Source organism: Drosophila biarmipes, chromosome 3R (assembly GCF_025231255.1).
Source record: "Drosophila biarmipes strain raj3 chromosome 3R, RU_DBia_V1.1, whole genome shotgun sequence".
Classification (NCBI taxonomy): domain Eukaryota; kingdom Metazoa; phylum Arthropoda; class Insecta; order Diptera; family Drosophilidae; genus Drosophila; species Drosophila biarmipes.
In genome coordinates this window covers 16943544-16971290 of record NC_066616.1, presented here as the reverse complement: position 1 = coordinate 16971290, position 27747 = coordinate 16943544, and the positions used below count along the sequence as shown (strand labels likewise).

At 46.3% G+C, this 27747-nt stretch overlaps 5 protein-coding genes across 13 annotated transcripts; 1 reads left to right on the top strand and 4 right to left on the bottom strand.

Annotated features, from left to right (window-relative positions):
* Positions 1–77: 77 nt before the first annotated feature.
* Positions 78–14867, bottom strand: LOC108031618 (oxysterol-binding protein-related protein 8). Of its 8 annotated transcripts, none has more exons than XM_050888459.1 (11): positions 14576–14867; positions 13654–14444; positions 8618–8719; positions 5530–5583; positions 4877–5019; positions 4577–4808; positions 4007–4243; positions 2606–2766; positions 2367–2545; positions 1110–2303; positions 78–1041 (listed from the first exon to the last, which is right to left on the bottom strand). In XM_050888459.1, the coding sequence occupies exons 2-11, from the start codon at positions 14138–14140 to the stop codon at positions 807–809; spliced, it is 3024 nt and encodes a 1007-aa protein (XP_050744416.1). In that variant the 5' UTR covers positions 14141–14444; positions 14576–14867; the 3' UTR covers positions 78–806. The 8 variants fall into 8 exon arrangements, with proteins under 8 accessions (XP_050744416.1, XP_050744417.1, XP_050744418.1 ...); XM_050888460.1 differs by having other exon boundaries at positions 14623–14867; XM_050888461.1 differs by having other exon boundaries at positions 14672–14867.
* An 874-nt stretch (positions 14868–15741) lies between these two features.
* On the bottom strand, positions 15742–16946 carry LOC122817796 (odorant receptor 67a-like). Its single transcript, XM_044091055.2, has 2 exons — positions 16099–16946; positions 15742–16047 (listed from the first exon to the last, which is right to left on the bottom strand). Exons 1-2 carry the CDS (start codon positions 16944–16946, stop codon positions 15837–15839), a joined length of 1059 nt encoding a protein of 352 aa, XP_043946990.2. The 3' UTR covers positions 15742–15836.
* A 1293-nt stretch (positions 16947–18239) lies between these two features.
* LOC108031297 (uncharacterized) lies at positions 18240–19287 on the bottom strand. Its single transcript, XM_017104541.2, has 3 exons — positions 19100–19287; positions 18585–18957; positions 18240–18514 (listed from the first exon to the last, which is right to left on the bottom strand). The coding sequence occupies exons 1-3, from the start codon at positions 19262–19264 to the stop codon at positions 18351–18353; spliced, it is 702 nt and encodes a 233-aa protein (XP_016960030.1). The 5' UTR covers positions 19265–19287; the 3' UTR covers positions 18240–18350.
* Positions 19288–20234: 947 nt separating this feature from the next.
* On the top strand, positions 20235–23302 carry LOC108031677 (WD repeat-containing protein 36). The gene is made up of 3 exons (XM_017105319.3): positions 20235–21496; positions 21556–21987; positions 22047–23302. Exons 1-3 carry the CDS (start codon positions 20338–20340, stop codon positions 23231–23233), a joined length of 2778 nt encoding a protein of 925 aa, XP_016960808.1. The 5' UTR covers positions 20235–20337; the 3' UTR covers positions 23234–23302.
* Positions 23303–23703: 401 nt separating this feature from the next.
* Positions 23704–27052, bottom strand: LOC108031678 (dnaJ homolog subfamily A member 4). Of its 2 annotated transcripts, none has more exons than XM_017105320.3 (3): positions 26888–27052; positions 24519–25634; positions 23704–24340 (listed from the first exon to the last, which is right to left on the bottom strand). In XM_017105320.3, the coding sequence occupies exons 2-3, from the start codon at positions 25617–25619 to the stop codon at positions 24230–24232; spliced, it is 1212 nt and encodes a 403-aa protein (XP_016960809.1). In that variant the 5' UTR covers positions 25620–25634; positions 26888–27052; the 3' UTR covers positions 23704–24229. The 2 variants fall into 2 exon arrangements, with proteins under 2 accessions (XP_016960809.1, XP_050744311.1); XM_050888354.1 differs by lacking the exon at positions 26888–27052 and adding an exon at positions 26082–26213.
* Between the last annotated feature and the right edge of the window lie 695 nt (positions 27053–27747).

Here is a 27747-nt window from a genome sequence, read left to right as displayed (position 1 = left end):
TAATAAAGGTGGGTAATGAGAAGCAGCCATGCCCAGATGAAACCCACGGACAGTCCTTCAAAGAAAACACTCTAGCATTGATTTGAAAAAGGGAATTTATTAAGTTTTAAAGGTATGCAGGTATTGGGAGAAGGAAAAACAGTTCGTGTATAAGAGATACTAAAAGTAATTACTATAAGCACTTTTCGCATTAAATCTCTAAGGTATGTTGCACTGTCTGTAAGTGGTGACTTTAAAGGGCAGAGAGCCTCTCGAGCATTGTTCGTTCATTAATCACCCCCAAATCGTGTCGTTTATTATTAACTGTCTATAGCAGGAAACGGAAAAGCGAACTAGCTAAGTAGTGGCTTCGGTTAAATTGGAATTTTTACGAAATCTGGTGCATCTACTCGTACGATTGTGTATATTTGTATATATATATCCGACATCCTAACCTACCCAGAGGGTCTAGCTTGAGTAAACGGTTCCAGGGACAAACGGGGAAAGGACTTGCACATGGACGTTGTCTGCGGGAGAGACCTGAACCGCTGGGACTTACAAACGACAAACACTTAATCCTAGTTCGTGATTAGACTTTCTCACAACGGATGTTCTGGCCACGCGCCTCGGTCGGGGTTAAATCTCTGGCAGCGTGCAAAGGCATTTGAGTAGGACCAAATGTACATTTCAGTAAAGCATATGCGTTGTCTGTACTCTAGGGTGTATGCATATATATATATATATATATATATCTTGTTATCTATAGGTTGACCAAAACTTTTCTTAATCCTAAACGAAATGACACCAACAACGACTCCGCCGCCACTCTACTTGAACAGCCATCGCAGGATCAGGCTGACGGTTAGCCCGATCAAGGCGTAGACCAGCGACTTGATCACCGTAGACTGTGAGACGCCGCCGCCCAGCAAGTGATGCGAATGCGCGCCCATGCTGCTCGGCGGGGGCGCATACTGCATGCGCTCCAGGCGCTGGCTGATCTCGTTCAACTGCCGAGTGTGCATCTCCAGCACACGGTTCACCTGGTCTACGGCCAAAGCGAGTCTGAAATGATGAGGCCAAATATGAATAAGCTTACTCCCAAGAGAAACTGAGCTGAAGGTTGTACTCACTGCTTAACTGCGCTGGAGGAGCTGCGCTTGACCGCTCCTTGCGGCGACTGGCTGGAGTCCGAGTTGGTGTCGCGCGGCGCCAGCACCAGGCTCTTGTTCTTGGCCTTGGGCGCAGAGGAGCCGCCCGTCTGCATGCCCTGTCCGGCCGGCGATTGTCTTTGGGTTCGAGATATCGTCTCGATGGAGCTGCGCAGGGGATGGATCATCTCGGCGCTGTGAACAATGGGCACCGACTTGTGTCGCGTCTGGGTGAGCACCTTGAACTGGCACTCGTACTGACGCACATCGTTGCGCGAGTCCCAGGGCCGCAGGTCGGCGTACTTGTACAGCCACTGTCCGTAGCTGTCAACCTCGAAGAGCTCGGGCATGTGGGTGGATTCGGTGCTAGCCCGCTCCTTGGCATCCGCCCGCTGGCGCTCCTCCAGCACGGTCTTCTCCTCGGTGGCGGCCACCTGATCTTCGCGTGCAATCGCCTCGGAGACCTTCTGCCACAGGCGTTGCGACTCGTTGGGCTCCTGTGACTCCAGCGGAACCAGGTGTCGCGTGAGCCGCTTCGATCGCGTCTCGGCATCCACCTTGAACAGCAGCGTCTCCTCGCCCGTCTTGGAGTCCTTCACCCGGCACTCCTTGTCCCAGTGACCGCTGATGGTGGCCAGCGTCTCCTTGCCCAGCTTGATTTTGCCCACAACGACATTGGTGGCATCGGCACCGCCGAGGAACGGCTTCAGCTTGAATTCCAGCTCCGTCCTGTAACCGGTGTTCTCACACTCGATGTTTATCTTGCCTCCCAGCTCCATGGAGAGCGTGCCCATCAGGATGCCCTTGCAGTGGGCGTACGGCGACGTAGCCGTATAGCACTCACCGCGCGGCAGCAACGTCATCGTGGCGGCGCCCTCAAGCACCGCCGAAGTGCTGTTGCCGTAGAACTTCGATTTCGCCAGGATGGAGCAGGAGATGCTAAAGCCGTCCTCGCGGTTTGTCACGTAGAAGGCCGACACGGGCGGATGGTGCGAGACCTGCTCGGCAATGTAGAAGGTCCGGCTGCCGCTGGGATGCTGCCAGTAGCAGCGGAACCGCTCGCCCAGAATCGGATTGTAGGGCTTCTTCAGGCCCTTGGGCTTCTTGTAAAAGCTTGACAGGTACCATTGCACAACTAGTTTCATGCGCGTGAAGGCATCATCCTCCTGCACGGCCCTGGGATCGAAAGAGGATTACTTATATAGTGCACAGAAAAGTGAAAGGAATAGGTAAACTCACTTGGAGAGCAAGTCCGCGTGGTAATACGAGTCGGATAACTTGTCCAGGAATGAACGCGGCTCCAGGATAAACGTGGGCAGCACCACCTTGCTCAGATCCATCCCCGGTCGCACCTGCTTGACAATGCACCAAATTAGGCTCTTGTTCTCCTCTGCCAACTCCTCTACCTGCTCCCCTTGCTGGAAATCAAGTAAGCAAACCTTTAGTGGGTCAATAATGGTATTATATGGTCAGCTCACCTCGCCAAACTCCTCCTCGGTGAAGGGCACATACGTGGTCTCCTCACACTGCTGCTCGACGCCATCCTCCTGCGCCGGCTCTGCAGGATCCGACTCTGATTCCGACTCCGGGCCAGACATGACGGCATTGGGTGCTTCATTCTGGCTGTCTGCGTCCAGATCTAAAAGTACACAGCCAAACCGATGAGATGGGACTGTTAAATCAGTGATATTAACACAAACATTTCTCTAGCAGCCTGAGTTTGGCGAAATACAGGTGAAATACATCAACCTTTCGTCTGGGCACAAAAGCGGAATACTGTAAGGAATATCTAGCGCTAGGATTGACCATATGCGAGCAAATTGTTCTTGAAAAACGGTGGGATATTGGCTCCCAATGCCAGGCGGTGAGCATACAAAACACGAATTTTGAACATGAAAATCGACTGCTACTGATGATGACTAGTTAGCTTAGGGGAAAACCCAATTGAAAGAAGCGAAAACAAGAATATTTTAAGTCAGACTTTGAGAATGTTATAAGCATTTTGAGATGACGTAATATTTATTTATCAAGAACTTCTAAATGTTTTTAAATAACACTTTCGGGTATTTCCGTAGCTTGTGTTTTTTTAATTACAAAGTAAGAACCCAAAATTAATCAAAAAAATAATTTCTATACTACAGTATAATCTTCAGTAAGGATCAGTCGAAATATTTTTCCATTTAAAATTGAATCAAAGATAAGCAAAATTATTGGAAAAAAAAACAAATAACACTTTATCTTTGTGTTTTTTTTTTAAGATTAATAAGTTAGAAATATATATTGACTCATAAAAATGTCATTCAAAACTACTACATTAAAATCTTCATTTAAAAAAAAATATTCAAAAGCTTCATTTTAAAATCTCAAAATAATATTAAATTCTTCTTTCAATGCAGTCTTCCCCCTAGATGATGTTCAACCAACTAAAACGACAGCAAAGGGGGCGTTTTCACCCTTGACATTCAGACGGAATCGCGGCATCACTAGACAATCTGGCGGAGCGCTGAGGGGCCGCAAGCCCGTCTGGCTGCGTTTAAAGTCCCCATCGTCGTCATCCTCGCTGGAGCTGCTGTTGCACAGGGTGGCTCCCAGCGACATGGACTTGCTCATGGGGCTCAGGTGGCGCCGCTTTCGCTGGACCATGCCCAATCCCAGGCCCATGCCCTGCTCCGCACTGGAGGCATCGCTGTACGAGGTCTTCCGCTGCTCCGACTGGTGGCCAAAGCGCGGCAGGCGCTTGGTGCGCTCCCAGTTGCTAACGGCGCTGCTGTAGAGCTGCTGCAGCAGTGGAGTGGCTGCGCGTGAAACGGACAGGCTGGTGTCGGAGCGCGAGGTGTCCGCCTCGCCCGATGGCAGTGCCAGGAACTGCGCCCACTTACCGTGATCGTTGAAGTGCTTCTCGTAGTCCGCCTCCGACCACTGCGTCTCATGGGAGACGGGCAGCGGTTCGCCCACGTAGCTGGAGGAGGGTGCCGCTCCCGTGCTGCTATTGGAGCGCAGCAGGAGGGCCGAACAGCGCAGGGACAGCTCCAGGGCGTCCATCCAGCATTTGCCCGCCGCCTGGCTGGGAGCTCTGAAGATCAGGTAAGCGGTTGGCAACGGCTGGACAACGGCACCTTGAAAAAGAGTTCAATTAGTAATTGAGGTATGGCATCCTTATAATATTGAAAAACTTTTAGTGCAGGAAAAACACTACGACTTCAGAAGTATTCCTTATAAAGTTCGGGTATTATGAAGTGTTGAAAACCACATTTAAATGTACCTTAAGTTAATTATATATTCTATAATATTAATAGATAACTTGTAATATACGAAAAATACTACAGCTTGTTAACATTATAAAGTTCAGATTCAGTATTAGGAAAATCATTTCCATCAGCTGGATTTTAACCTTTTCAAGCTTAAATATGTTATTTTGTGATTGTGAAAGAAATGAGGTTTTAAATTACCAATGGTTTCCTTGTCGGGTCCTCGGGGCGCCCAAATGGACTGCTCCAGGGGATGGAAGAGCTTGAAGCAGAAGCCATCCTTTTTGCTGGGCCGCTCGATGACCTGGCAGGAGGTGAGCATCACCGTGCCCACCCAGTGGCTGCTCTTGGTCTTTTGGCTCTTGTATATAAGCAGTAACCCGGGCTTGAGCACACACCAAAGCTTTGTCCAGGACTTGAGGGTTCCTCGAACCTAAAAACATTCAAAAGAATATTAATTATTAAATTCTTTATCATTTATTGGGTACTAGTTAAACTCACCTTCAGCCAGTCTGCCAGCACTATAACCGCCGGATCTTGTAGGGAATTCATCAGCTCGCTGGCCACTCGCTTCTTCTCCCGCCTGTAGTTCTTCCTCTGGGCCTTGTAGGACTCTTTCCTGTTAAGTTTGGCGGCATCAGCAGCTGACTATGGTCGAAATATAAAAACAATGTAATTAATTAATATAAATTTAATAATAATGCCATTACTAAACCTTTCTCCCACTGCAGCAGCGAAACATATTTAAGTACTTAAAATACATTGCTCTATTTCGTAATAATTTCGTTGTCTTTTCGGTTAATTTTTGCCTGCGCTTACGTCAAATGCTCGGCAACAATTGCCCGGTAAGCTTTTAATTTCTAAAGCGAAATCCGAAACGCATTGTTAATCTAATTAGCATTTATAATTTGCTTAGCTGCCGGATAAAAGTGAAAAATTTGTCACTTTTATGCCAGAATGTGACACGTGGCGTGTTCCGGAACGCAGACCCTATGTTTATTACCATTTATCACACAGTCGGCACACATCGATTATAACTAAATTAGACAACGGAACGGAACGCACCGTAGCAACTCTTATCGCTGCTGCCCTCCCCATAAATAACCCAGATTTCGTATGCGGCTCAACAACTCAAAGTTAAAGTTTGGGTTTACTTGCCTTATCTGCCAGGTTTCCATCCCGATTGTCTGAGGCCCAATTGGCGATTCCTGCAACACGAAAGATCATAGTTCTGTTATCATGGGAGCTGTGTGTGTATGATGTCTATGGGAAACATGATGATTTGAGTTCCGACAGGTATCTAATCGATCTAGCCCTGAAATAGTGGGATATCTTTTTGTTTTTGGAAACTTTTCCACCGCCTATTTACGATCCGAATAAAACGAGACCAAACCAAAACACAACAAAATGAGGGAGAACCGCAAAGAGATAATAGAGAACTAAAACAATGATTCTCAAGGTGCGCAGCTCGGAGGGTCAGCGGTGTATTTATTTTACAAATATGTTTTATTTTATTGCGAAAGATACACGGGCCAGAGTACGAACGCACAGTACTAGCTCATCGCGCGAAAGATTCTCTGGGTCTCTGGGGTCTTGAGATCTCTAGAACTCGAGATCTCTCGTACCGCCCGACTGGCATTGTCAAGTATCTCGCACTTGCACTTTAAGCATCGTTCAACGGCCGCTGCCCTCGTGTCTTTCGCATTCTTATTAATTATTTTTATTGCTCGGCTAAAAATAAAGGCCTCTCTTAATATTCACAGACCCCACACAAAAAAAAACTCGAAGTATTAATTATGGATTTAATAGGCGTCACTTGCTTTGTAGGAGATTCATGACCAGAGGACACCGCTTCGAACTGCGTTTCCAATACTTGTCTCTCTATCTATTTTGCATATTTTGTTGTGTTTCGCTCATTCACGGTTTGCAGGACGGCACTACATGGCGTATGCGTGATGCGAGCACCGATTCAGAGACGCCGACCTCCGCTTGGCTTATTGTATTTATTTATTTATATTTTTTCTTCTATTTTATTTTTATTTTTTTTGGTAATTTTCTGCCTGCCGCTCGTCCGCTGGCCGCTCGCCGACTGATTGAGATACATTGAGTCTGCCCCGAAACGCGCGCACAAAGCACAAAAACACAACAAAGCACCAGCGGCAAATGACAAAAGCACTAGGGCAGCGCCGCGGCAGAGGCCCAACTACTACTACAAGTATCTGGCTTTCGTCATATATTTTTGACAAAAAAAACAGGATGTGTAGAAAACGTTTGCCAAGCCAAAATACTCATCCAAAATGAGAGGATCATCTCTGCCAGCGGAGGCAGAAAGTTCGCTTTCCGTACTCGTGCGTAGATATATAGATACTCGGTGTGCTTTTTCTGCCCAGATAACGATATCAACGCCGACTGCGCTCTCTCGAAAGCAAATATTCCAACGAGAGAGCGGCAAACCTCTGCCGGCGGTATCCATGGGGGTTATTAGCAAGTCCAACTGATATATGATCTCACCCAAAGATGTTTGAAAGTGGAAATTACAGTGGAATCTGTGTGTTTTCCAGCGATAACATCATCCTAACCTATCCCAATGCGAAGATTCAGCAATCGAACAGAAAAGATAATTTATTCCTAAGATATTATAACTTAAAAAAACCTTTAATATAAAAATAGGGATCTATAAAGTATTTTAAATATCTCTTTTAAAATTGTATTTTTTCAGCTTTGTAAATTTATGTATAAAAAATTGCCTATTTAAATTCCAAAAACTTGTCAGAAAAAGTTTCCAAAAATAATAAAATAATAGTTACGAAGACTAAAGTTAGCCATTTATTTTCCGTGACTTTATGATTTGACAGCGTTCTATTGACAACAAATGAATAATGCAAAGTCCAAAGAGACACCTGCGAAATATATCATTATTATGACACTCAGATAAACCTCTTGCGTACAACACTCAATACCCTTTCAGCCCCATATCACACCTGTTGATATTATGTGGGCCCTGAAAAGAGGATCCAAAAAAAAAGCCAGGTGTGCAGAGTTGGTATCTACTTTTCGAATATTACTCATCACTAAAATCAGAACATGTAAACCTTATCAACCATGCGGAGCACCATAGATAAAGGAAAGTGCTATGCCGTCTGCGGGTGGTGATTTGTCATATACGAGGCCCCGAGGGTCCAATAAATCCGGCACCAGTTGAGTCATCAATCGATTTCTCTAAAACCCCTTCTGGCGGGAAATCCTTGACTGTTTTATGATTAGCAAACCGATTAGTGTTTCCCTGTATATACAGCCCAATTAGCTCTTATCAAAGTGCAAAACTTGCAGGCTGTAAAACTCTCATAAATGTCATGGCTGCGATGATAAGATATGATTGCCATGGCCAGCATTTATCCAGGCCGAAAGTTTAGTGGCAGGGCACTTTAAGTATTATTAATAATACTCTCGTGCCGAACAATCGCAAAACCGTTTGATAATAATGCGCCAAAAACAATGGCAAAAAAGCGCAACAAAAGCTCTAAACCAAAATAAAAGGCCAAATGCGTCACGCCAAAATTGGAACGCATGGCTGGGCTGGCAGGGGGCTTCGTGGGTGGGGCCATGCCATATGGGAAATGCATACGAATGCGACTTTAGCCAGGTTCCATTCGGTATGCGGCATCAGGTGATAGCCGCGAGCATTACGAACGTGCTGATTGTGTTTCGGTACATAGCAAAAACCAAAGTATCAAGCCTCAAATTCGGTAAGTAATGATCGTTTTAGGATCGCGCCGAGTCAAAATCAATTATTTATTTGCTTTGATGGATGCTGAAGTGCTGCGGATGTTGTATAACCCAATAATGGATCGGAAGTGGGGATCTATAATTTTTGTGTTTTGTGTGCGGATCAGGCGCTGGAAATAATCACTAGCATGCGTATTGAATTTGATTGAGTGAAAGAAAATCAAAATTGAATGATCAATGAATGATAGAAAAGATCAAAGCAACTTTACCCTCAAAGTATTTATAAATGTGAGGATCATAACTCATAAAAAAGGGCTGTTTGTGATGGTTTATGAAAAAGAACTCAATACATATTTAAAAAATAAAATTGTACTGAAAGATTGATGATATTTTTGGTCATTTTACAACTTAGAAGTCTACTGTTTAACTGACAATGAATGACCGCTGGAAATGATAAGTGATGCTCTACGTTCGTTCAACTGTGCTGAAATTTTGAGTTATTTTTTTTAACTTCACCTGGCGATGATGGCGCCGGACTGTTGCTCAAACTGTCCGTGGACGGAAGTTTGGTCATGAGCACTTTTAGCGAAGGTCGCCGTTTGAATTTGAAATCGAATACTGAGCAGCAGATTGCAGCACACACACATATATAGGGGGAGAAAGAGAAAGCGAGCATATATTGGTATATATATTTTATTATAGGATTATGGTCTTAGTTCTTAGGTCACTGGTACAGACAGTTTTGGGAACACACACACTACACAGAGACAACGACTAAATTGTACAGATAAAGTTTTAACCACGACATAACAAAAGAAGGAAAACTTAGGGATAGTCACACCAAACACGCAGAAAGACATACTTAATCTGGGACGAAAACAGCCAACTACACAGCGAAAAATTAATGTTGAATCGAAAACATCATCAAAACATTAAACACAAATTATATTTATAAAAAAGCTATATTTCTGTAAAATCAAAGAGTGAGAGTTTCATTTGATTTTTCCAAAAATTAAGAAACTTAAGTTCTCAATATCCCAATGAAAAAATTTCTGTGAAACAATAAAGCTCTTGAGTATCGATTACGCTCCCCCAAAGTTCAGTTTAACACAGTTTCGAGTGCGAAATCCTTGACAGGACTAAGTCTTAAGCCACTTGATCCAATCAGGCGCAGGGAAGCCCCGCAGGAAACGCCTCCCGGCACATCCATCACCATTACGGCCTTAATTATGGCCGCTCATCAATTGTCTGCTATCGAACATGGGAGCTCAGCACGCAGCTGAGTCGCTATCGAGGAACCCAGGGACCAGGAGGAGCGCCAAGGAGGCGCCTGCCCGGCTGGTGGTAATTAAGATTGCTGCTGCGATGGCGATGCAGATGCGGATAGGATAGCGATGGCGATGGGATGGCCGAGACAATACAGTGCCCTGATTGATTTTAAGTAAAGCGCCAACGCCTCGCAGGCAATCAATTTATGCAATTAGAGCACGCCTCCTCAGTTTCGAATAGTTCAGAGTTCAGCACCCAAGTCGCTGCCCACGTATTGGGCCTGCACATCGAGAAATGATATCATGTATCTTTGAGATACTTATGAGTAGTGTTCCTTACATCATTATATTTGTACTTTAAAGAGAGGCAACAAATGGTTCTTATAGATTTATTATTAAATATTTGTTATAAAGCCATTTTCTTAATATTTTTTGAAAACTTAATTAACTGAACTGTTGCTTAAACAAATAAAAAACTAGAATATATTCATTTTTATTAAATATTTACATTTTATTTTATCTTATCTTGAATGGAAAGTATTGCCTAAACTAAGGTTTTAAAGAGCTTTTCATATAGATACTGGGTATGCCTTTTTTTCAGTGCCCTGTCGTTGGGGAGAAAATTACGGGCCAGGCCTCCGGCCACTCGCCCCTTTTGCGTGAGGCAGCTCACTAAATTCCCGGCCGAAGGATGCCAGCTGATGCAAGACATTGCAGCGCGGAAAGTGCAATTTCGAGCTGCCCGCTGGGCCTGGCCAAAACTGACGTCATGTTTGGCCACTGAAATGGCGCCGCTCTAAATGACCCCCAAACCGCTCTGACCCCGCCACACAAAATATGTGTTTCTGCTTCTTTTTTACGTAATCCAATTACGATTTAGTTGGCTTTCTATTCGAGTGTGTGGGGGTCACTGGAGAAACACTTTATGTCGGGCTGTGGGGTCGGGTCACCATATTTATGGCCACTATAGAGACTTCAACTAGAAACTCCACTCAAGAAGTGTCGGGATCAATGGGAGGGCGCGGCGGACACCGGAAAACACTCAACTTCTACCCTTCTGCCCAATGTTTTATTTATCGGACGGTAATTGGCCCAAAAGCATGCTATAAAATATTCATCGATACACGGACACACCTGCACACACTTTCCGAGCGGAACGCTCGTAATCAAGTGACTCGTTCGGTATGCAAATGCAGATGCAAATAGAATTAGTCTGCTGAATCCCTCTAGTAAACAGGGAAAAAAGGATTGCACCACCAGCTAAAATATAGTGCCAAAGTGGCTCAGATATCCATAACAAATGGTATGAACTAATCTTACCACTTAGCTTTTAAAATATATTTTTATGAAAAGAATAGCATAACCCTTTTCTTTGTGTAAGCTGCATTTCTCTCTCTCACTTTTGACCTTTTGGAGATGGAAACAGTTTTCAGCGAAAACAAAAATAGAACGCGAAGAATGAAGGGTTGGGGAAACTGACCCACCAACCACCCTTTTCGTCCTTCACAAGGGTTGCCTCAAATCAAAAGGCTGGCAAAAATGGTGGTAAAAAGTTTTAAACAAGTTGTATACAAATGATAAAGCCATATAAGAAGTCAAATACATTTTATAAACCTAGACTTTCCAAGGAATATTTGAATCATATTTTCAAAATATTTTTAAAAACAAGTACATCCTAACAGTTGTTGAATCAGAACCAATTCTACACCCCACATTCTACACTTAATCTCTGACTAGCCCAGAAACGAAGACATCATGGAGAATGCAGTCATGCATCGATTTTTCTCGTATTTATTTTGTACGCAATTTCCCTTTTCGCACCTCTAAACATTTCCGCGTGCCACCGATACCGAAAGGAGGACACTTGAAAGGGGGCGGCGGGTGGGTGCTTACCTATTTAGCAGGTGCGAGGGGCTTTTCCGAGCATTTATGACATGCAGTTTTCGCATAGTTTGCCATGCGAGTAATGTTTATTCGCACCCACTGTTCCTGCCGCCCGGGGCCTCAAAAATAAACAGCAGAAGACGAGGCGACTACAATGGTAATTATAAAGTCGCATTCGGATGGAAAGCGAGGGGGAGTGTGAGTGCTTGTGTCAGCTAATTGCTTATATACAAGATATAGGGTGCAGCAGGGTGGACCTTGTGGGTGTGCAATAGTTGGGGAACCCATGCAAAATTATAAAATTAAAAGTACTTCCTTAAGAAGTCTATTTCGCAACGGCTAGCTTCAAATTCATAGTTAAAATCTTAACCTTCAACTGGCATCAAAGTCCACCCTAATTAACACCTGCTCATATAAGTGGTGAGATAGTGTTTAGTGATGGATATATATCTGGGCTATAAAGTAATACAGCATGCGAATAAAATTTTAATGACGGTTGCACACCACAAAGCAAACAAAAGGCAACAGCAACAAACCACAATCACATCGAAGCAAATCGTGCGTGTGCAAAAAACGTTGGTTACCTGGTAACCCCCAGCTATCCTAACCCCAACTGAGCGCTTAACCACGTCAAAAGCTAATCGATAAAGCGCATAAAAAATGGAATCAGAAACCCAAGCATATGTTTTCTTAAAAACAAATGACCTTTCTAAGTTTACAGACAGTGAAAAACTTTTTTAAATTAAGTAAAGGGTATGGAAGTGCTTATTCGGGAGTCTATAAAAGGGATAGGATCTCCTAATCCAAGTTTCCATCATTTTGGAGGTTTCCCTAGTTACTTTTAATTTTCTCTTTACAGAATCTCGTAGGAAACTAAGTTGAATAGACCAGCTTTAGTAAATTAGCAGCAATATGATCTCATCTCTGAGCAAGTAAAATCAATTAAAAAACTTTGCATAGACTGACAGAGGAACGTCGCATATGGTCTTTTGTGATCTATAAGCGAAAGCCAAAAATAAAAGAGGCGGCAATGAGAAAATGTTTTAATTATAACCCAATTTTAGAAAAGTTTGTAAAGGCTAGCAGGATGTGATGTCATCTGGGTAGATGGATAAGGAAACTACTCCGGATAAGCAACTCGAACCGAAAGCCTACAAAGTAGTGACTCAATTTGCTTGAACAGAATGATTTATAATGCGTTTATTAGGACTATAAAAACCCAGGAATGCGGGTTAGTGCTGGACAAAGAGCTCAATTGCGCTGCTAATTGATAGGAACCGGCAGATGAACATCGTCCATTGCCATGGAGCCGGCTGTAAGCACACAACAAGCGACAGGCCTTCACCGTGGGTTTCCGCACAGGTGCCAATGGCAAGCGCCGGTTAGCCGAGTTGACAGTCACCAGCGCCACAATGGGCCCCCGAAAGTATCCGGAACAACCAGTAGCCTAGCAACCGAAAGCCACCGACCAGGCTGAGTAGAGGCGGACAACTGGCATGTAAATCAATTAACACCAGCGCCCGAATCTCACATGGATGAATGGGCCCGCAGAGCGGAAGCGCGCTAAGTGACGAACAAAGCCGAGTGTTAAGCGATAAGGTGGCCCCCGGGATCGGATGGAGTGGCATTACGGATGGGGTGTGGGGGTACGGGCTGCGGATTAGCCGGCAGGCGACTGATGAATGAGCTGGAATTTTGAAATGTGAGCAGCAAACCAAAGCAGGCAAAGCACACAGCATACGGAAATGAAAACCGGAGAACGGAAAGCTAGACAAAGTCAATCAGAGCCTTTGTGTTTACAAATGCGGTCAAAAGCGGAATGCCATCGAAGTGTCTTATCTGTGGGGTTCCTACCTCGGTTGTTTAATGGTTTTTTATGGTTTTATAGACTTTATTTTTATGTTTCCTTGCTGAAATGAATTTATAATATCTGAATTGAGCCAATGGCTTTTATTACCATTGATATGGTCTATGGATGTTGAGATAAGATAGGGGACAAAAATAGATTAAACACCTTTTTCTGCACCTAAAAAAAATCATGACAATTGATGATGATCTATTTGTAAGTCAAGTATTTTAGATTAGATTAACCTGGGGTTAATATTCATTTCGCATGGCTAATCAGCAATGTACTCGATTTCCTCCAACTTATGAATGGCTTCTTTTGTGCTATTTGTTTGACCGCAGTTGTGTGAGTGTGTGCGTGCTTTTGCGATAATCGATATTGCAGTAGAATCGATTGCGACTGATCGAACCGTTGATAGTGTGTGGGAGTGAGAGAGAACACTGAATGTAAGTGACATTGAATGGAGGTGGGGGAGACAGAGAGAGAGAGAGAGAGAGGGGAACAACACAGAGAGAGAGAGAGAGAGGGGCGGGTGAAAAGGGGGTCAAGCTCACCTGTCGACTGACGCAATCCCGCGCTGTTCGGCGGCGTGATGCTGATGCCACTGACGCTGCTGGCGGCGCCCACACTGACGCCCAGCGATTGGTTCGATGCGCCCATGGACAGGCCCGAGGGGGTGACAGCACCCCCAGCCCCGGCCGCCCCGGCTGCGGAGGGCAGGGGCGGCTGCAGCTGCAGGAGGTGGCCGCCGGTGGGCACACTGCTGGACTGCTGTGGCTGCTGCGGGGTGCCGGGCATCGAGTGGGAGTGCGGCGTGGAGGGTTGCGTCAACGTGTCGCCCCCACCGCCCGCCTGCTTGGCACTGTTTATGCGTATGGGGGTGCTGCTGGCCCCCTGGCCCTGGCTGCTGGCCCCCTGGCCCTGGCTGCTGGCCCCCTGGCCCTGGCTGCTGGCAGGGGCGGCGGCCACGGGGGTGGCCGACGACGCGCTGCTCGCCAAGGGGGCACTGTTAATGGGGGTGCTGGGCGTTGCGGGCTGCATGGCCTCTAGATCGCTCGATTATTGCACTGAATTAACTCTTATTAGTTCTTCACTCGAGTGGTGCCTCTTATTTATTTGTTAACCCTTTTTTGTATTTTTTTCCCTTTTTTTTGCTATCAATCAGCAGGCATTGCTCCAATTGTCGCTCTCACAAACACACGCACACTCGCCCCCACTCAACACTCTCACACACACACAGGGCCGGACGCAGGGCCAATTATTGATTTTGTTTTAGCCGCTGAAGAGTTTTAACCCCTCTCTCGCTTTTTTCGCACTAGAATTTTGTGTTTTTTTCGCTGTTAGCCTGGAAATATCCGAGTAAAACTGTTAATTAGATTCTGATTGGAAGCGTGCTTGGTGGCTCAGCTGAGCTGGAATAAAAGACGGCCACGTAACACGCTCTTTAAATCTCTTCTTCTCTGTGTTTTTTGGTACCAATTAGTGGCAAAAAGAAAGGCGCTTCCACTAGCAGCGCTACCAACACTAATGCCGCAGCTAGTACGATTCTAACACGCACAGGGGCACACATACACACACACGCGCACACACACGGTTTGTCACACACTTTTTCGGTTTTCGTTTCTTGTTTTTTGTTGTTTGTTTTTTTTTTCGCGGCTCTCTGGCGGCCTTTCCCTCGCTCGCTCTCTGTCCGGCGTCGCTGGCGTTTGGCGTTCAAATGAAACTGAAGCTGCAATTCGCAGTCGTCGTTTCGTGTCGTCCGTATTCCAAAAAGCTAAACTTGTTTCTTTTCACTTTCGTATGAGCTCATCCAGCGGCAGCAACAACAACTGCCAGCGCCGCCGACGTCGGCGTCGACGTCACCAGCCCCCAAGCAGGCAGCCACCCAAACCGCCCACCGAACAGGCGGCGAGTATTATTTTCATGACGCGGCCAAGACGCTGGAAAGTGGTTGTGGATGTGTGTAAAGGCGAAACAAGCTTTTCGAGTTTTTTTTTGCTCTTTGTTTTGGGGAGGATTACAAGCGCGGCGTCAGCTGTTTTGGTGCGCCCAGCCCTGGCGGCGGTTTACCAGGGCCGCAACGCAGCTCAGCCAGGGCGGCGCAAAGTAACGGTCGCTGTTAACTCAAAGCTTAACATTAACATTACAGTGCGCACGGGAACCCTTTTCACATAAGCTTTAATTAGGGTGCCCATAATCATAAATGATGTGTTTTTATAAAAATTTCACTTATTTTTAAGTTTCTATGGTTTAATTCATGTTTTATTTATTTTTACAATTTAATCCAAATTTAACCTTCTTCAGCTAGGCTATTGACCATTATTTGTTTGTTTTACTAGATTTTTCATTTATCTTCCGAACTAAACTGTCGACTTAGCCCTTTTTCTTTAAGTAGGTTTTATGTCAGCTCCTCTGAGCTCCCTCTACTGATACATCATTCGAATGGCGCAGAAGAACTTGTAAGACACTTGTATGAACTGCAAATCTTAAGGTAAGCAACCTTTACAACACAAAAGACGCGGAAACTTACAGCGCTCATGGTCTCCATGGATATGTCCAGAAACACAGTGGCACTTAGACAGACGGGCTTCTGGCCCCGCATAGCTATAAAGAGTAGCATTTTCCGGAATCAAGCATCAAACTCCATCCAGTTCATTTCGTAGACAGCAAAGCTGACGTTGTTACTCTGCAAATATCATTTCGGTTAGAATCATTACGAAAGCAGTATGGGGAATACTTAACAAACCGCATTGATCAGCATCTGGCTCAGGAAACAGATGAGGTAGATCTCCGCCAGAGCGGAGAGTATGATCAAAACCTGCCTTCCGAAGTACGGCAAACTGAAACCAACGGTCAGCTGAAACCCCACATTGCAAACGAGCAGCGAGGAGTTGACGAAGTTCAGGAGCAGGGCCACTCCAAAGACATTGTTCATAAGGTCAGTGAGTCTGAAGGATATTATGGTACTGTCTCTAATCGAAATTCCCTTATATACTTACTCCAGTACTTGGTTGTGGTAGGCGATCAGGGATCTTAAGTCCTTCAAATCCTCGTCAGATCTGCCAGCATCGCGATTGTCCCGAACCCGGAATTCCCTGAGAGCCCTGGCCAGTCTATCGAAATGCATGATGACCTGGATGACCACGGCGAACATCATCAGATCTGCGGATATGTAGCCACAAGTGCAGGTGTAGGCTGCTATGGACTGTAGCATGTAGGTCGGCCAGAATTTCCAGCTTTCGCGCCAGTTCCAAGGAGCGAGAGACACATAGGGCAAAGCCAGTTCGACATCCGCCGAGTGGAGCCAAAATCTTTGGATTCCGTATTGTGTGACGGCGGAACAACTGTTGATAACAACCATGGTGGTCAGCAGAAACGCGAAGCTCCTCGAGATCCGGGTGCAGTAATTCATATAGTGTCCCACATCATACTTCTCCTGCTCCTCGGCAACTGGCGGTGGAAACAACGACTTCATGTGCCGCACCAGGCGGTTCAGCTTGCGCCTTTCCAACTGCACAACGATTATCTTTAGGACACCAACATTGCCGAAGGTGATGTAGCCCACGACCATGGAGATGTGGAGGAAATCTGCCCTGGGACCCATGGAGCTCGTCACGAACACCATCATTGAGATCCAAATGAAAAACATGTTGACCAAGTGGAACACCAGATACAGTCGAAATCCGATGCCCGTTTTCTGCTCCGACTCGTAGGGATCCACACCCATGGAGTGAAAGTAAAACCTGGCCAGCCTCAGAAAGTCATCGGCTTCGGGAAAAACTTTCTTTGACGTATCGATGGGTCCACTCTTTTTAGAGCGAAGCTTCCTTATGAAGTTAATCCACATGTTGATCCAGCTGAAATCACTGCACAACTTTGTGGGCTCGGAATTTAATGCCTTATATAGGCAAGGCGATGCGCGAAAACCGCAAGTTTTCTTTTACAAAATTCAATAGAACACGAGCGTATACTTAAAAAAAATTCTCAACATAAGCCAAATATTAATTGCGTTCGACAAGGTATGGCATGTTTGAGTAAAAAAATAAGACCTTTGTTTTTGGCCAAAAATCTATATTTTCTTTCACCTTTCTTGGTGATACTTGGTCAAAAATGGTCCGAAACGTAAAAGACGCACTGTTTTGAACAGCTTACAAGCTAGACAATTGATCTCTGTAACTTTCTGGCTGATTCAAAAAACTAAAAAAAATTCCAAATTTTGACTTTTCTGCAAGGGGTAGCATCGTCAATTTTTGCTAAAATTGGTCAAAAATAAATTTTCTTTCTTGTGAATGCCAACTGATTGGAATTTTTTTTACGAGTTCAACAAGGTATGACATTCAATAATTGGACCATTACTTTTTTGGTTTCGCCCAAAATTCGGATTAATTTTGGTTAGATAATGACGTTTTTTGGCGAAAATTTGATGTTTTTTGCTGACCATCTTTCTGTAAAAGACGCACTGTTTTGGACAGCTAACAAACTAGACAATTGATTTCAGTCACTTTTTGGTCAATTCAAGAAACTACAAAATTTGCAAAAATTTTTGAAAATTTTGACTTTTTACAAGGGGTAGCATAATCTTTTTTTTTGCTAAAATTGATCAAAAATTCACTTTTAAGATGTAAGTGCCAAGTTTAACAAGGTATTACATTCCATATTTCGACCAATACTTTTTTTGTTTCGCCCGTAATAAACAATTTTTAGGCCTAAATACGTAATTTTTTCACCTTTTTTGGTGTAACTTGGTCAAAAATTATCCGAAACGTAAACTTTTTTAAACAGCTACAAGCCTGACAATGAATTAATTTCAATAAATTGGTTTAAAATATTTTTTTAGGTGTGTTGCATATATTTATAAATAATTATTTTTCTTTTTCGAGAGTACTTTATTAATTTATAATTCTTTTGTGTGTTCTTTTTTTCTTTTAACCCTTTTGTGGTTAGCCATATGTGATTTATTGGCACAACAATTCTTGCGTCATGGATAATTAATTATTAAGTGTGTATAAAAAGGAGGACAACCTGCTGGAATTTATGTAAGACACATTCGGTCAAGAAAGAAATATAATTTAAGCATTCCGAAAATTAACTTAAAAAAGCTAAATTATATAATTTAAGATGATAAAACGCCACCACTAACCCCATGGAACAATGTTTAATCATGTTCAGGCATTTATTTAACTTTGGCTGACTTTTTGGCTTGTAGCACTTTCAGTCTCAAATGACAGTTTGTCGTATTTTGGGTAGATTCTTAGACCACCTCGATGGGAGCCACGGGCAGGCCACCGCTGACCAGCTCCTTGACCAGGTTGCGACCCCAGTTGATGCTCACGTCGGCGCAGTTCTTGAAGGTCTCCTGGGGGCCACAGCCCAGGGATCCGTTGCCGGAGTCATCGCAGATGCCCCAGTTGTTGGCTGCAACATAAATGATACTCGGTTAATTTTTCCCATCCTTAATTCCGGGCAAGTCCTTTCCAAAACTCACCGCCCACGTAGGTCCATCGGAGGACGCAGTGGTTGCAGGTCAGGCCCTCCGGCAGCAGGCAGGTCACATCGAATTCACCGCTCTGCTGGCCAATTTCCAGTCTCTCACTGCCGTCGGGGAAGCGCAGGCGGTTCTGGTCGAAGCACTCCTCCGACTCGCCGCCGAAGGCATCCAGGTTGCACAGGTGGAACTCGAAGTAGCCCAGGTGGTTGGTGGTGATCTTCACGCCCACGGTGATGGCATTGCCGGCCACATAGCTCCTGGTCACCACGCCGGCTCCACCGATGCTGCCCCCGATCTCGTTGGCGCGGGGCTGGTCATCCAAGAAGTTGTCGCCGCACAAACCGCATCGACCGCCGTTGTTGGACTGGGTCTGCGGATTCAAAGGAAAAGATAAGTATGTTAGTCATAGCCCATTGAACCCATAGTGTTCTACTAAATCTTCAAAATGTATTCCAAATTCTTTGCTTAATCCTTTCCCAAGTCTCGTAAAACCTTTCAGATCCTTCACTCACATACAAGCCGCCGCAGAAGAGCTCGTTGTCGTTCCAGTTCTGCGGCGCGGATCCGTCGTAGCGCCAGCGGGAGGAGCGACTGGGCGGGGACAGCATCATGCCGTGGGCATCGATCTGCTGCAGCCCGAGGGCCAACAGCAAGGTCACGCTGAACAGGCACTTCATGGCGTCTATATTTGGCTTTCACTTTCACAATGCCATCCGCACGGACGCACCAGGTTTTATATGGACTCCTGGCGGACTTATCAATCCGTTGGGAATTGAGAGTTTTACAGCAGCTCTCATGGCGATAAGAAGGCATGATAACACTCAGTATAAGTAATAACAATTGCAGTTCCTCGTAGCGGTCAAAATCCGCAGAATCAACACTCCAGATAGGCCCGCGGATAACCATCTTCGATTGGCATAGTGAAATATTCGTAAAAGTATCGGCAGCCCAGAAAGCCGCTTTTGAGTGGCATAGATATTGCTATATTCCTAATCACATTCGTGCAATCTGGAGTTCGCTTATTGGGTTAGCTGATCTCAAGTGTTGCTCATTGATTGTTTATTTTGGGTTAATGGCTTATCGTCGGCGATTGGCTGTTTGGGTTTCACAAATTCCTTAAATTTTCCAAAGGCTAATCGGGAAGTTTTGCATTTTCAAAATTTCCTATGAACTGATCAAGGAGCATTCCATTTTTGACGATCATTTAATTTAATATAAAGAAATTAACCCTTAATGAACAGAAAAAAGTTTCTAAATTACTTATAAATGATCTCTATAAGTTGCAGCATTTATTTATTTAGAATAAATAGTGAAATTATTCTATGCCATTCATTAAGCCGAGAATCATTTCATATACATTTCTAAATACTTTACCTTAATACCTAAGTTTTAATTCAAAACTTTTGAATAATAACATTTAAGAGAACACGCAAGATTCCCTAATTAAAACCAGTATTTCTGGCTTACAAGCTTTTTAATTCATTTAGAAACAGAAAATCAAAAAAGGAGTATTTCAAAAATTCAAACGGAACTCACCACGAAATTGGTGGGTTTCCCCGAAATTATGACTTACGAACACCCCTAACAAAAACTCCTACGGTTGAATTTGGTATATTTAGCAGACCAGTGGTATTTTTTCGCCGCGGTCACACTGCTCCACACGTGTTTCGCCCGTAAACATTTCGGCATGTTGCAGAAATCGTAGGATTTATTGAAGAAAATCAAGGAAACGGGACGAACAGACGCCACAATGACGCACCTGCGAGCGGATGAGAAGCCGGAGTCGGAGGAGCGGAGGTCCGTGTTCAAGGAGAGCAGCTGCATCTTCCGGCGCAACCGAGCACTCGGCTACGTGAGCAACCATGTTCCGGCGGTCACCCGCTACATTCTGCGTCGCCGGGACACGCTGCTGATCACCTGCATCGGCAGATCCTTCCAGGTGTACACCGCCAACCACTTCCGGCTGCTGCACGTCAGCGGCCTGCATCCGGACGAGATCACGGCCCTGGCCACCGATCGCCTGCACACGTACTCGGCGAGCAACAAGTGCATCTTCGCCTGGCGGGCGGGCAAACACATCAGGCACGTTTACCGTGGCCACCAGAAGGATGTCCACCTTCTGCTGCCCTTTGGCACCAGTTTGATTGCCATCGATCGGGACAATGTGCTGAAGGTGTGGAACATACCCACCGAGGATGTCTATCTGGAGGTGCCCTTCCGGTCCGAGGAGTTCCAGATCACGGCGGTGGCCCATCCGCCCACGTACATCAACAAAATCGTGCTGGGCTCCCAGCAGGGGCAGCTCAAGATCCTGAACATCAAGAAGAACATCGTGGTGTGCACATTGAGCCACCACAAGAGCCGGATAACCTGCATTGAACCTGCCCCGGCTCTGGACGTCGTGGCTGTGGGTCATGGAGACGGTGCCATCGTTCTGGTAAACCTGAAGTTCGACGAGTTGCTAATGAAGTTCCACCAAGACTGGGGTCAGGTCACCAAGCTCTCCTTCCGCACCGATGGCCCGCCCATCCTTGTGTCGGCCTGCAGCAATGGTTACATGGCCTTCTGGAATCTGGAGGAGCGCAAGTTAGCCGGTCAGGTGCAAGCGCACGAGGAGTCGGTGACCACGGCCATTTGCCTGCCCAGCGAACCCGTGGTATTCACCACCTCGCCAGACAATTCCATGAAGACGTTCATCTTCGATATGCCGGACGGTGGGGCAAGACAGCTGAGGATCCGCGAGGGCCACACAAAGCCGCCCCTCTGCATCCGCTTCCACGGCCACGCGGGCGTCTCCATTCTCTCCTCCGGCGAGGACAGCACCATGAGGGTATTCTCCACCATCTCCGAGTCGCTCAACAAGAGCATGGGCAGAGCCACCTACAACCCAGCTGCCACTAAAAAGAAGAGTACGTTTTTTATGGCTTACCCTAGACAGTTCCTTTTAATAGCTAACTATTCCCCGCAGATCGCTTCCAGTTCGACAAATTTGGCATGCCACCCATCCTGGAGTTCACCTCGGAGACGGCTCGCGAGAAGGAGTGGGACAACATTGCCGCCATTCATGCTGGCATTATTCAGACGACCACCTGGTCGTTCAACAAGAACCGCATGGGCCAACACCGTCTGGTGCCGAAGCAGTTCCAGAACAAAAACCGCACAGATTTCGGAAGCGAGACCACCTGCATCGTGCTGACGCACTGCGGCAACTTTGTGATTATCGGCTACAACACTGGCGACATCGAGCGCTTCAATATCCAGTCGGGCCTCCATCGAGCTACCTACGGCACGCCGGGCCACAAGATGGCAGTGCGCGGCTTGGCCAGCGACAACCTCAACCAGACGGTCATCTCTGGCTGTTCGGAGGGTCTGCTGAAATTCTGGCCCTTCAAAGGAAAGCGTAAGGAATGATCTCGTTCGTGAAGTACATTATCTCAACAAATTCTCCTCCTCCTCCAGTGTTAAAGCCCGTGGCCCCGGTGGCCGTCCTACGGCTGGCTGATGGCATTTCCCTAATGCGACAGCACCGCGAGAGCTCCATGCTGGCCATCGGTCTCGAGACTTTCAAGGTCTATGTGGTGGACATGCACACGCGGGTGATTGTCCGCAAGTTCGTCGGTCACACGGCCAAACTGAATGACCTCACCTTCAGTCCGGACAGTCGCTGGCTGATCACCGCCGCCATGGACTCCACGATCAAGGTGTGGGACATACCCTCCTCCTACATGGTGGATCACTTCCGGGTGCAGACGCCTTGCATATCGTTGAGCATGTCGCCCAATGGTAATTTTCTGGCCACCGCGCACGTTGGCCTCCTGGGCATCTACCTGTGGGCAAACAAGACACTCTTCAATCAGGTTTCCCTGCGCTCCATCGATCCCCTGGAGCCGGCTCCCTATGTGGGATTACCCACAAATGTGTGCGTTGCCATGGAACTGGAGGACGGCATGCAGGAGCTGGAGATTGACGATGAGGACGAGTCGAAGCTCGGCGAGCTAGTCGATGCCAAGTACGAAACTCCAGCCCAGCTGTCCGAGGAGTTGATAACGCTTTCCGGATTGGCTGCCTCTCGCTGGCAGAACCTATTGGACTTGGAGCTCATCAAGCAACGCAATAAGCCCAAGGCGCCACCAAAGGCTCCCAAGCAGGCTCCCTTTTTCCTGCCCACCGTTTCGGGCCTAGAGCTGCGCTTCGATGTGCAGAATGGGCAAAAGGAAGAGGAAAACTCCCGCATCCGAAAGGCTTCCACGCTCAACAATCTAACTGCCTTTGGCCAGCTGCTGGAGGAGACCTCAGACAGCCAGGATTTCGCTCCCGCTGTGGCGCACTTGACCCAACTGGGTCCCTCGATGGTCGACTTCGAGATCAAGTCGCTACACCCGGAGGCTGGAGGAACTCTCCTCGCCATGCTGCAGTTCCTCAAACTCATCGAGTTTATGTTCGGCACCAACCTGAACTTTGAGCTGGCTCAGTCCTATCTGAGTGTCTTCCTGCGATCCCACGGCCTCGGACTGACGGAGTCGCCGGAGTTGGTCAAGGCGCTGCGCAGTGTGGCCAAGGTGCAGCAGGAGGCGTGGCAGCGCGTGGAGGAGAAGCTGGTCTACGGCACTGGCGTGGTGGCTGCCCTACGGAACTTTGCGCATTAGCTTCTACCATCTACAGAACATTAGAGTTCATCTTACAACTTTGTAAATAAATTTACAAGACCTTTTAAATAGTTGTTTTAAGGGTTTTACTTAAAGGGTTTTCAATTCGAATGAAACAGAATTTTGTATGCATTTTAAACCACTTGCGCGGCGGGTTCATAGTGACTATTTATTCAACTTATTATTTCGGGCAACAGATATATAAGTAACGATAACTAGGCAAGTGGTATTCAAAGCGATCCACAGTTCGCTTTTATCTACAGTTAATTCCAGATAGCAGTTCACCCAAAAGTGGCCACCACTTAATCGCGCCAGGCACTTCTACAGGTGCCATCCAAATTCAAGATATCTCCAATTGACATTTGGAGCATGATTCATCCCCCAGATGACTGTGCAGCGATTATGAAATCGGCAGATAGCCGGGGCCTCAGGAACTGGAACAGCGGGAAGAACAAAGAACAGCGTTTGGGTTGAAATTGTGTATTAATTATTTATTTGTTATATCCGTTTAAACTAACGCTTTTATTTATGCTGGAATTAAATAACTTAAACTTGTTCCTAGACGCGTTCGCTGGCGCGGACTTTAGATACGGTTTCTAGTGGCGGCTGATTTTCAATTTCAGTTTAGTTTTTAGTTTTAGTTTCAGTTTCCGTTTTCGATTTCGATTCTTTGATAATCCAACGCAACATAAACGAAAAGAAAAATGTCCCATCGGTTTACAAACAACCACGCGTTATAGACATAGTGCATATATCTGATAAGTTCCTTTGATTTATACCTAAATATCGTAGCTTGCATGAAATAACTTTAGATCTCGACTGGTTGGGTCTCCTAGTGTGTGTGGGATGGTGTGTTTGGGTGCTTTTGGGAGTTCTTCGGCCATTGCAAGCGCAGTTACAGTGTTCCGGGAGCTGGTTTGCATATTATTACTGCTGGTTGATTGGGGGTATTATTGGGGTTGTGTGGCTCCAGGGGTGCAGCACGCAGCGGGGCGCTTAACTCGATGTGCACTGCTGGACACGGGGACCATCCTGATAGCCGCCATCGTCCTCATCGTAGGCCATGCGCTGGTGTTGCTGGCGGCGTTGCTTGGGATCGAAGTCCTCCTGCGAGAAATGAATGATAAATTAGCAAATAGAGCTGAATGTTATCGATACCTAATGACATCGCGTTATTAATATAGAAACATTGTTATGAGATCATCTGTGATATCTATAGTCGGAATCGGAATTGAATGCACGGAGCTCTGCCCCTATTTTCTTAATTCCGGTACAAAGTACTCACCAAAACCGTTTGCTCTGCATCGATTGGAATGTCAACCTCCGGCGCCGGCGGCAGGCACTGTTTCAGCGTGGGCACCACCGACGGATTCATCACCTCCGGGAAGATGACCTCGAACTGGATGATCAGCGTGCCCTTCTCCATGGGGTTCTTGAAGATGGGCATACCCTCCTCGGCAATGCACTTGGTCATCTCGTGCCTGATGACCTCGCCGGGCTGCGTGGACACAATCAGATCGCGATCGTCCAGCGTTTTGACGATTCGCTGGAATCCGCAGAGCGCCTCGACCAGCTGCAGCGGCATCTTCATCATCAGATCCTGTCCGGCGTGCGCGAATGTCGCGTGCTCCTTCTCGTCCAGCAGAATAATAATATCACCCGGCTGAGATTCCGGCTCGTGATCGCCCTCGCCCGTGAACACGATCTTCTGGCCGTCCCGCATTCCCTTCTCGATGTGCACCTCGAGTACCTTGCGTTCCCGCACCGTTTTCCGGCCACTGCAGTTCTTGCAGCGATCCTTCTCCTGAATGGTCTCGCCAGTGCCGCCGCACTTGCGGCACACCTGCTCGATGTGCTGCATGATGCCGGGGGCGATCTGCTGCACTCGTGTCTCCACACCGTTGCCCCGGCACTGCATGCACTTCTCGATGCTGCCCTTCTTGCCGCCGCGACCCTCGCACTTGTCGCAAATGACGTTCTTCTGCAGCTGCAGCTTGCGCGTGGCTCCGTTGTACAGCTCCTCCAGCTGCACGGACATCTGGTGCACCACATCCTTGCCGCGTCGCTCGCGCCGACGTCCACCGCCGCCGCCTCCGAATCCGGCGCCGAAGAACTTCTCAAAGAAGTCCATCGGATTGCGGAAGTCGCCGGAATCGGCGCCGCCCTTCTTGATGGCCGCCTCGCCACCGTCGTCGTAAATCTGGCGCTTGTCCGCATCCGAGAGCACCTCGTACGCCTGGGAGATGGCCTTGAACTTCTCGCCCTCGTTGGGGTTCTTGTCGGGATGGTACTTCAGGGCCAGCTTCCGGTAGGCCTTCTTCAGCTCATCGGGCGTGGCATTGGGCTTCACGCCGAGCAGATCGTAGTATCCAGTCTCTTTGACCATCTTGTTGGCTGTTTACTGAAAGCAGAGGATAGTTGGGTTACTATGTGGGGGCAAGGTAAGTGCGGATTCAGGAGGGGATAGCGATAGTTTGGTATACAGTACATGATAAACTTTATATCTCATAGAATCCCCGCTTTTCTATTGAGAAGTCAGAAGTTTAAAAAACAACTATGGTTCCTATGGCAGCTAGAAATGATCTGAGCTCTATTCGAATTGTTTTTTAGATATCTTGCTTTGGATGGGATGTTTATGGGGTTGGGAAATGCGCTCTAACTGAATTTCTGGTTCATTAGTATGCGAATTTCTATATTACTCATCAGTGTTATGGAGAAATTTCTCCCACGACTTGTTATAATGTGGTTGAATATTCTAGAAAAACAAACTTTCAGGGGGTATAGTTGATTTTAGGGAACTTTTCAATTGCTTATTGATTTCTTCAGCTCTCGTCTCGACTCAACGCACTTTTTTCTCAGTGCAAATTGGCGGAGGGCGGCTATTGAATGGGGGGGGGCCTTCCCGGAAGCTAGAGCCCCGGTTTCAAGGTCGAAACGCCGCCATGTGTTGCGAAAAGAACTGCGACGTTTTCTGCCCGATTTCTAGAACTTTTTCGTATTTCAATTCGGCGAGCAGCTGACGCTCTCTCTCTCTCCCTCAGCTCCCCCCGCGGCCCACACCCGCGCCGCGCTCTCTTTCTAGCGCACGCAGCCATACACAGTTTCTAGAAATTTTCGTCGGCGCAATGCAGCCCTGGTCTGGCGAACGGCGACCGCAAAGCAGGGAGCGCGATAATGGGGAAACGGGCGAGAGAAGGGCAGACAGGGGGAAAGGGCAAGGTGTCGAAAATAAAATGGAAATCAATGCAAGAGTCTGCCATCGATTTAGCAATCAATGGCCAAATCAACTGCGCCTTCGGCCAAGAAAAGCGGCTTGCATGTGTTTGTGCGCTGAGGGGCGCTGGTGTGTGGGTACCAACATGTGCCGCCGCGCAAGACGCTGCGTCAGAGTAATCCGATTGAACAAAGGCGGCGCACAGCCGGGGCCATCGATTTTGCAAGTCTAGGGCCAAGAACCAAGGGCAGATCCCTGGCGAAAACCAGCCTCGCTGATTACTTAACGGTGGGGAAAAGAACGCAGCGAAGGAAAGTGTGTCTACCAAGTGCACACACACACACACACACACAAGCCGCGGGCCAGCGCATTTGCAATGTGCCAGGCGAAATGTGCAAATTCAGGCGGAGACGGAGTCGGCCCAGCGCAGCGCCACTCACCTTTCCTCGTGTCGTGTCGTGTCTGGGGCAAATGGAGACTTCGCAACCGGGTTCCTCGAGGTTACACTTTCACAATAATTTTAACTCGAACGAACGCTTTTCCACAGCTTACTTGTCGCCACGCTAGAAAAAAATGGGATGTGAGAATGGCAGAATGCGGGAACGAGAGTGCGGAACGAGAGAATGGGGGAACGAGAGAATGCCCGAGAACGCCAAGTATCGAAAATTTAAAATACCGTGATATCTATCGGAAATGTAGTGACCGAAAACGTAAGTGTCACTGTTAGATTTTAGATTTAGATTTACATTTTTTTATCTGCAGCTGTGTTCATTGAAATAGCAGTGAAAAAAAGACGTAAGATTCAGAAATATTGAGACAAAAAGTACCAATTCCAAAAAAGTATCAAAGTAACGATATTTGAAATAACAATAAATACTTCCATCTTAGTATTTTTTAAAAAATTTTACATCACATAAAAGGGTGTTTTGTACTGAAATGATTAGTTTATAATTGTAAATTGTAAACTATTTCAGTACCGACATTTTTTCAATATGTATTGTCCCTGCAATGCAGCTTCGCGTTTCAGAAATGTACAAAACTATATGTTTAAGAACCAAAGTTTCATTGTTTAGGTCTTTAAGTCACATACGTGTTCAATGGTTTTAAATTTGAGTACTAAAATTCGTTTTGTTCTTTTTTCCTAATAGTAACCAAAAGTGAATGCATTGATTTAACTTAAAAAATACCGATAATTTCGGGTGAATAATATTTTATACATTGGATATTAAAAACAGGCATATCGATAGAGAGAATAAAAATTACGAAAATAACGATCACATGCGAATGTCATGAGGGTGTC

What these genes read in the sequence shown, in the direction of transcription:
- LOC108031678 (XM_017105320.3), bottom strand. Translation starts at nt 25,619, where the DNA reads ATGGTCAAAGAGACTGGATACTACGATCTGCTCGGCGTGAAGCCCAAT. An exon ending in ATGCAGAGCAAACGGTTTTG is followed by an intron (nt 24,341 to 24,518) that starts GTGAGTACTTTG and finishes CATTTCTCGCAG; the next exon opens with GAGGACTTCGATCCCAAGCA.
- LOC108031618 (XM_050888458.1), bottom strand. Translation starts at nt 14,140, where the DNA reads ATGCAGCCCGCAACGCCCAGCACCCCCATTAACAGTGCCCCCTTGGCG. An exon ending in GGGATTGCGTCAGTCGACAG is followed by an intron (nt 8,720 to 13,653) that starts GTGAGCTTGACC and finishes TCTGCTGCTCAG; the next exon opens with TATTCGATTTCAAATTCAAA. An exon ending in CCGAGGAGGAGTTTGGCGAG is followed by an intron (nt 2,546 to 2,605) that starts GTGAGCTGACCA and finishes CTTGATTTCCAG; the next exon opens with CAAGGGGAGCAGGTAGAGGA.
- LOC108031297 (XM_017104541.2), bottom strand. Translation starts at nt 19,264, where the DNA reads ATGAAGTGCCTGTTCAGCGTGACCTTGCTGTTGGCCCTCGGGCTGCAG. An exon ending in TCTTCTGCGGCGGCTTGTAT is followed by an intron (nt 18,958 to 19,099) that starts GTGAGTGAAGGA and finishes TTGAATCCGCAG; the next exon opens with ACCCAGTCCAACAACGGCGG. An exon ending in CCGATGGACCTACGTGGGCG is followed by an intron (nt 18,515 to 18,584) that starts GTGAGTTTTGGA and finishes TTTATGTTGCAG; the next exon opens with CCAACAACTGGGGCATCTGC.
- LOC122817796 (XM_044091055.2), bottom strand. Translation starts at nt 16,946, where the DNA reads ATGTGGATTAACTTCATAAGGAAGCTTCGCTCTAAAAAGAGTGGACCC. An exon ending in TACCACAACCAAGTACTGGA is followed by an intron (nt 16,048 to 16,098) that starts GTAAGTATATAA and finishes AATATCCTTCAG; the next exon opens with ACTCACTGACCTTATGAACA.
- LOC108031677 (XM_017105319.3), top strand. Translation starts at nt 20,338, where the DNA reads ATGACGCACCTGCGAGCGGATGAGAAGCCGGAGTCGGAGGAGCGGAGG. An exon ending in AGCTGCCACTAAAAAGAAGA is followed by an intron (nt 21,497 to 21,555) that starts GTACGTTTTTTA and finishes TATTCCCCGCAG; the next exon opens with ATCGCTTCCAGTTCGACAAA. An exon ending in CTGGCCCTTCAAAGGAAAGC is followed by an intron (nt 21,988 to 22,046) that starts GTAAGGAATGAT and finishes CTCCTCCTCCAG; the next exon opens with TGTTAAAGCCCGTGGCCCCG.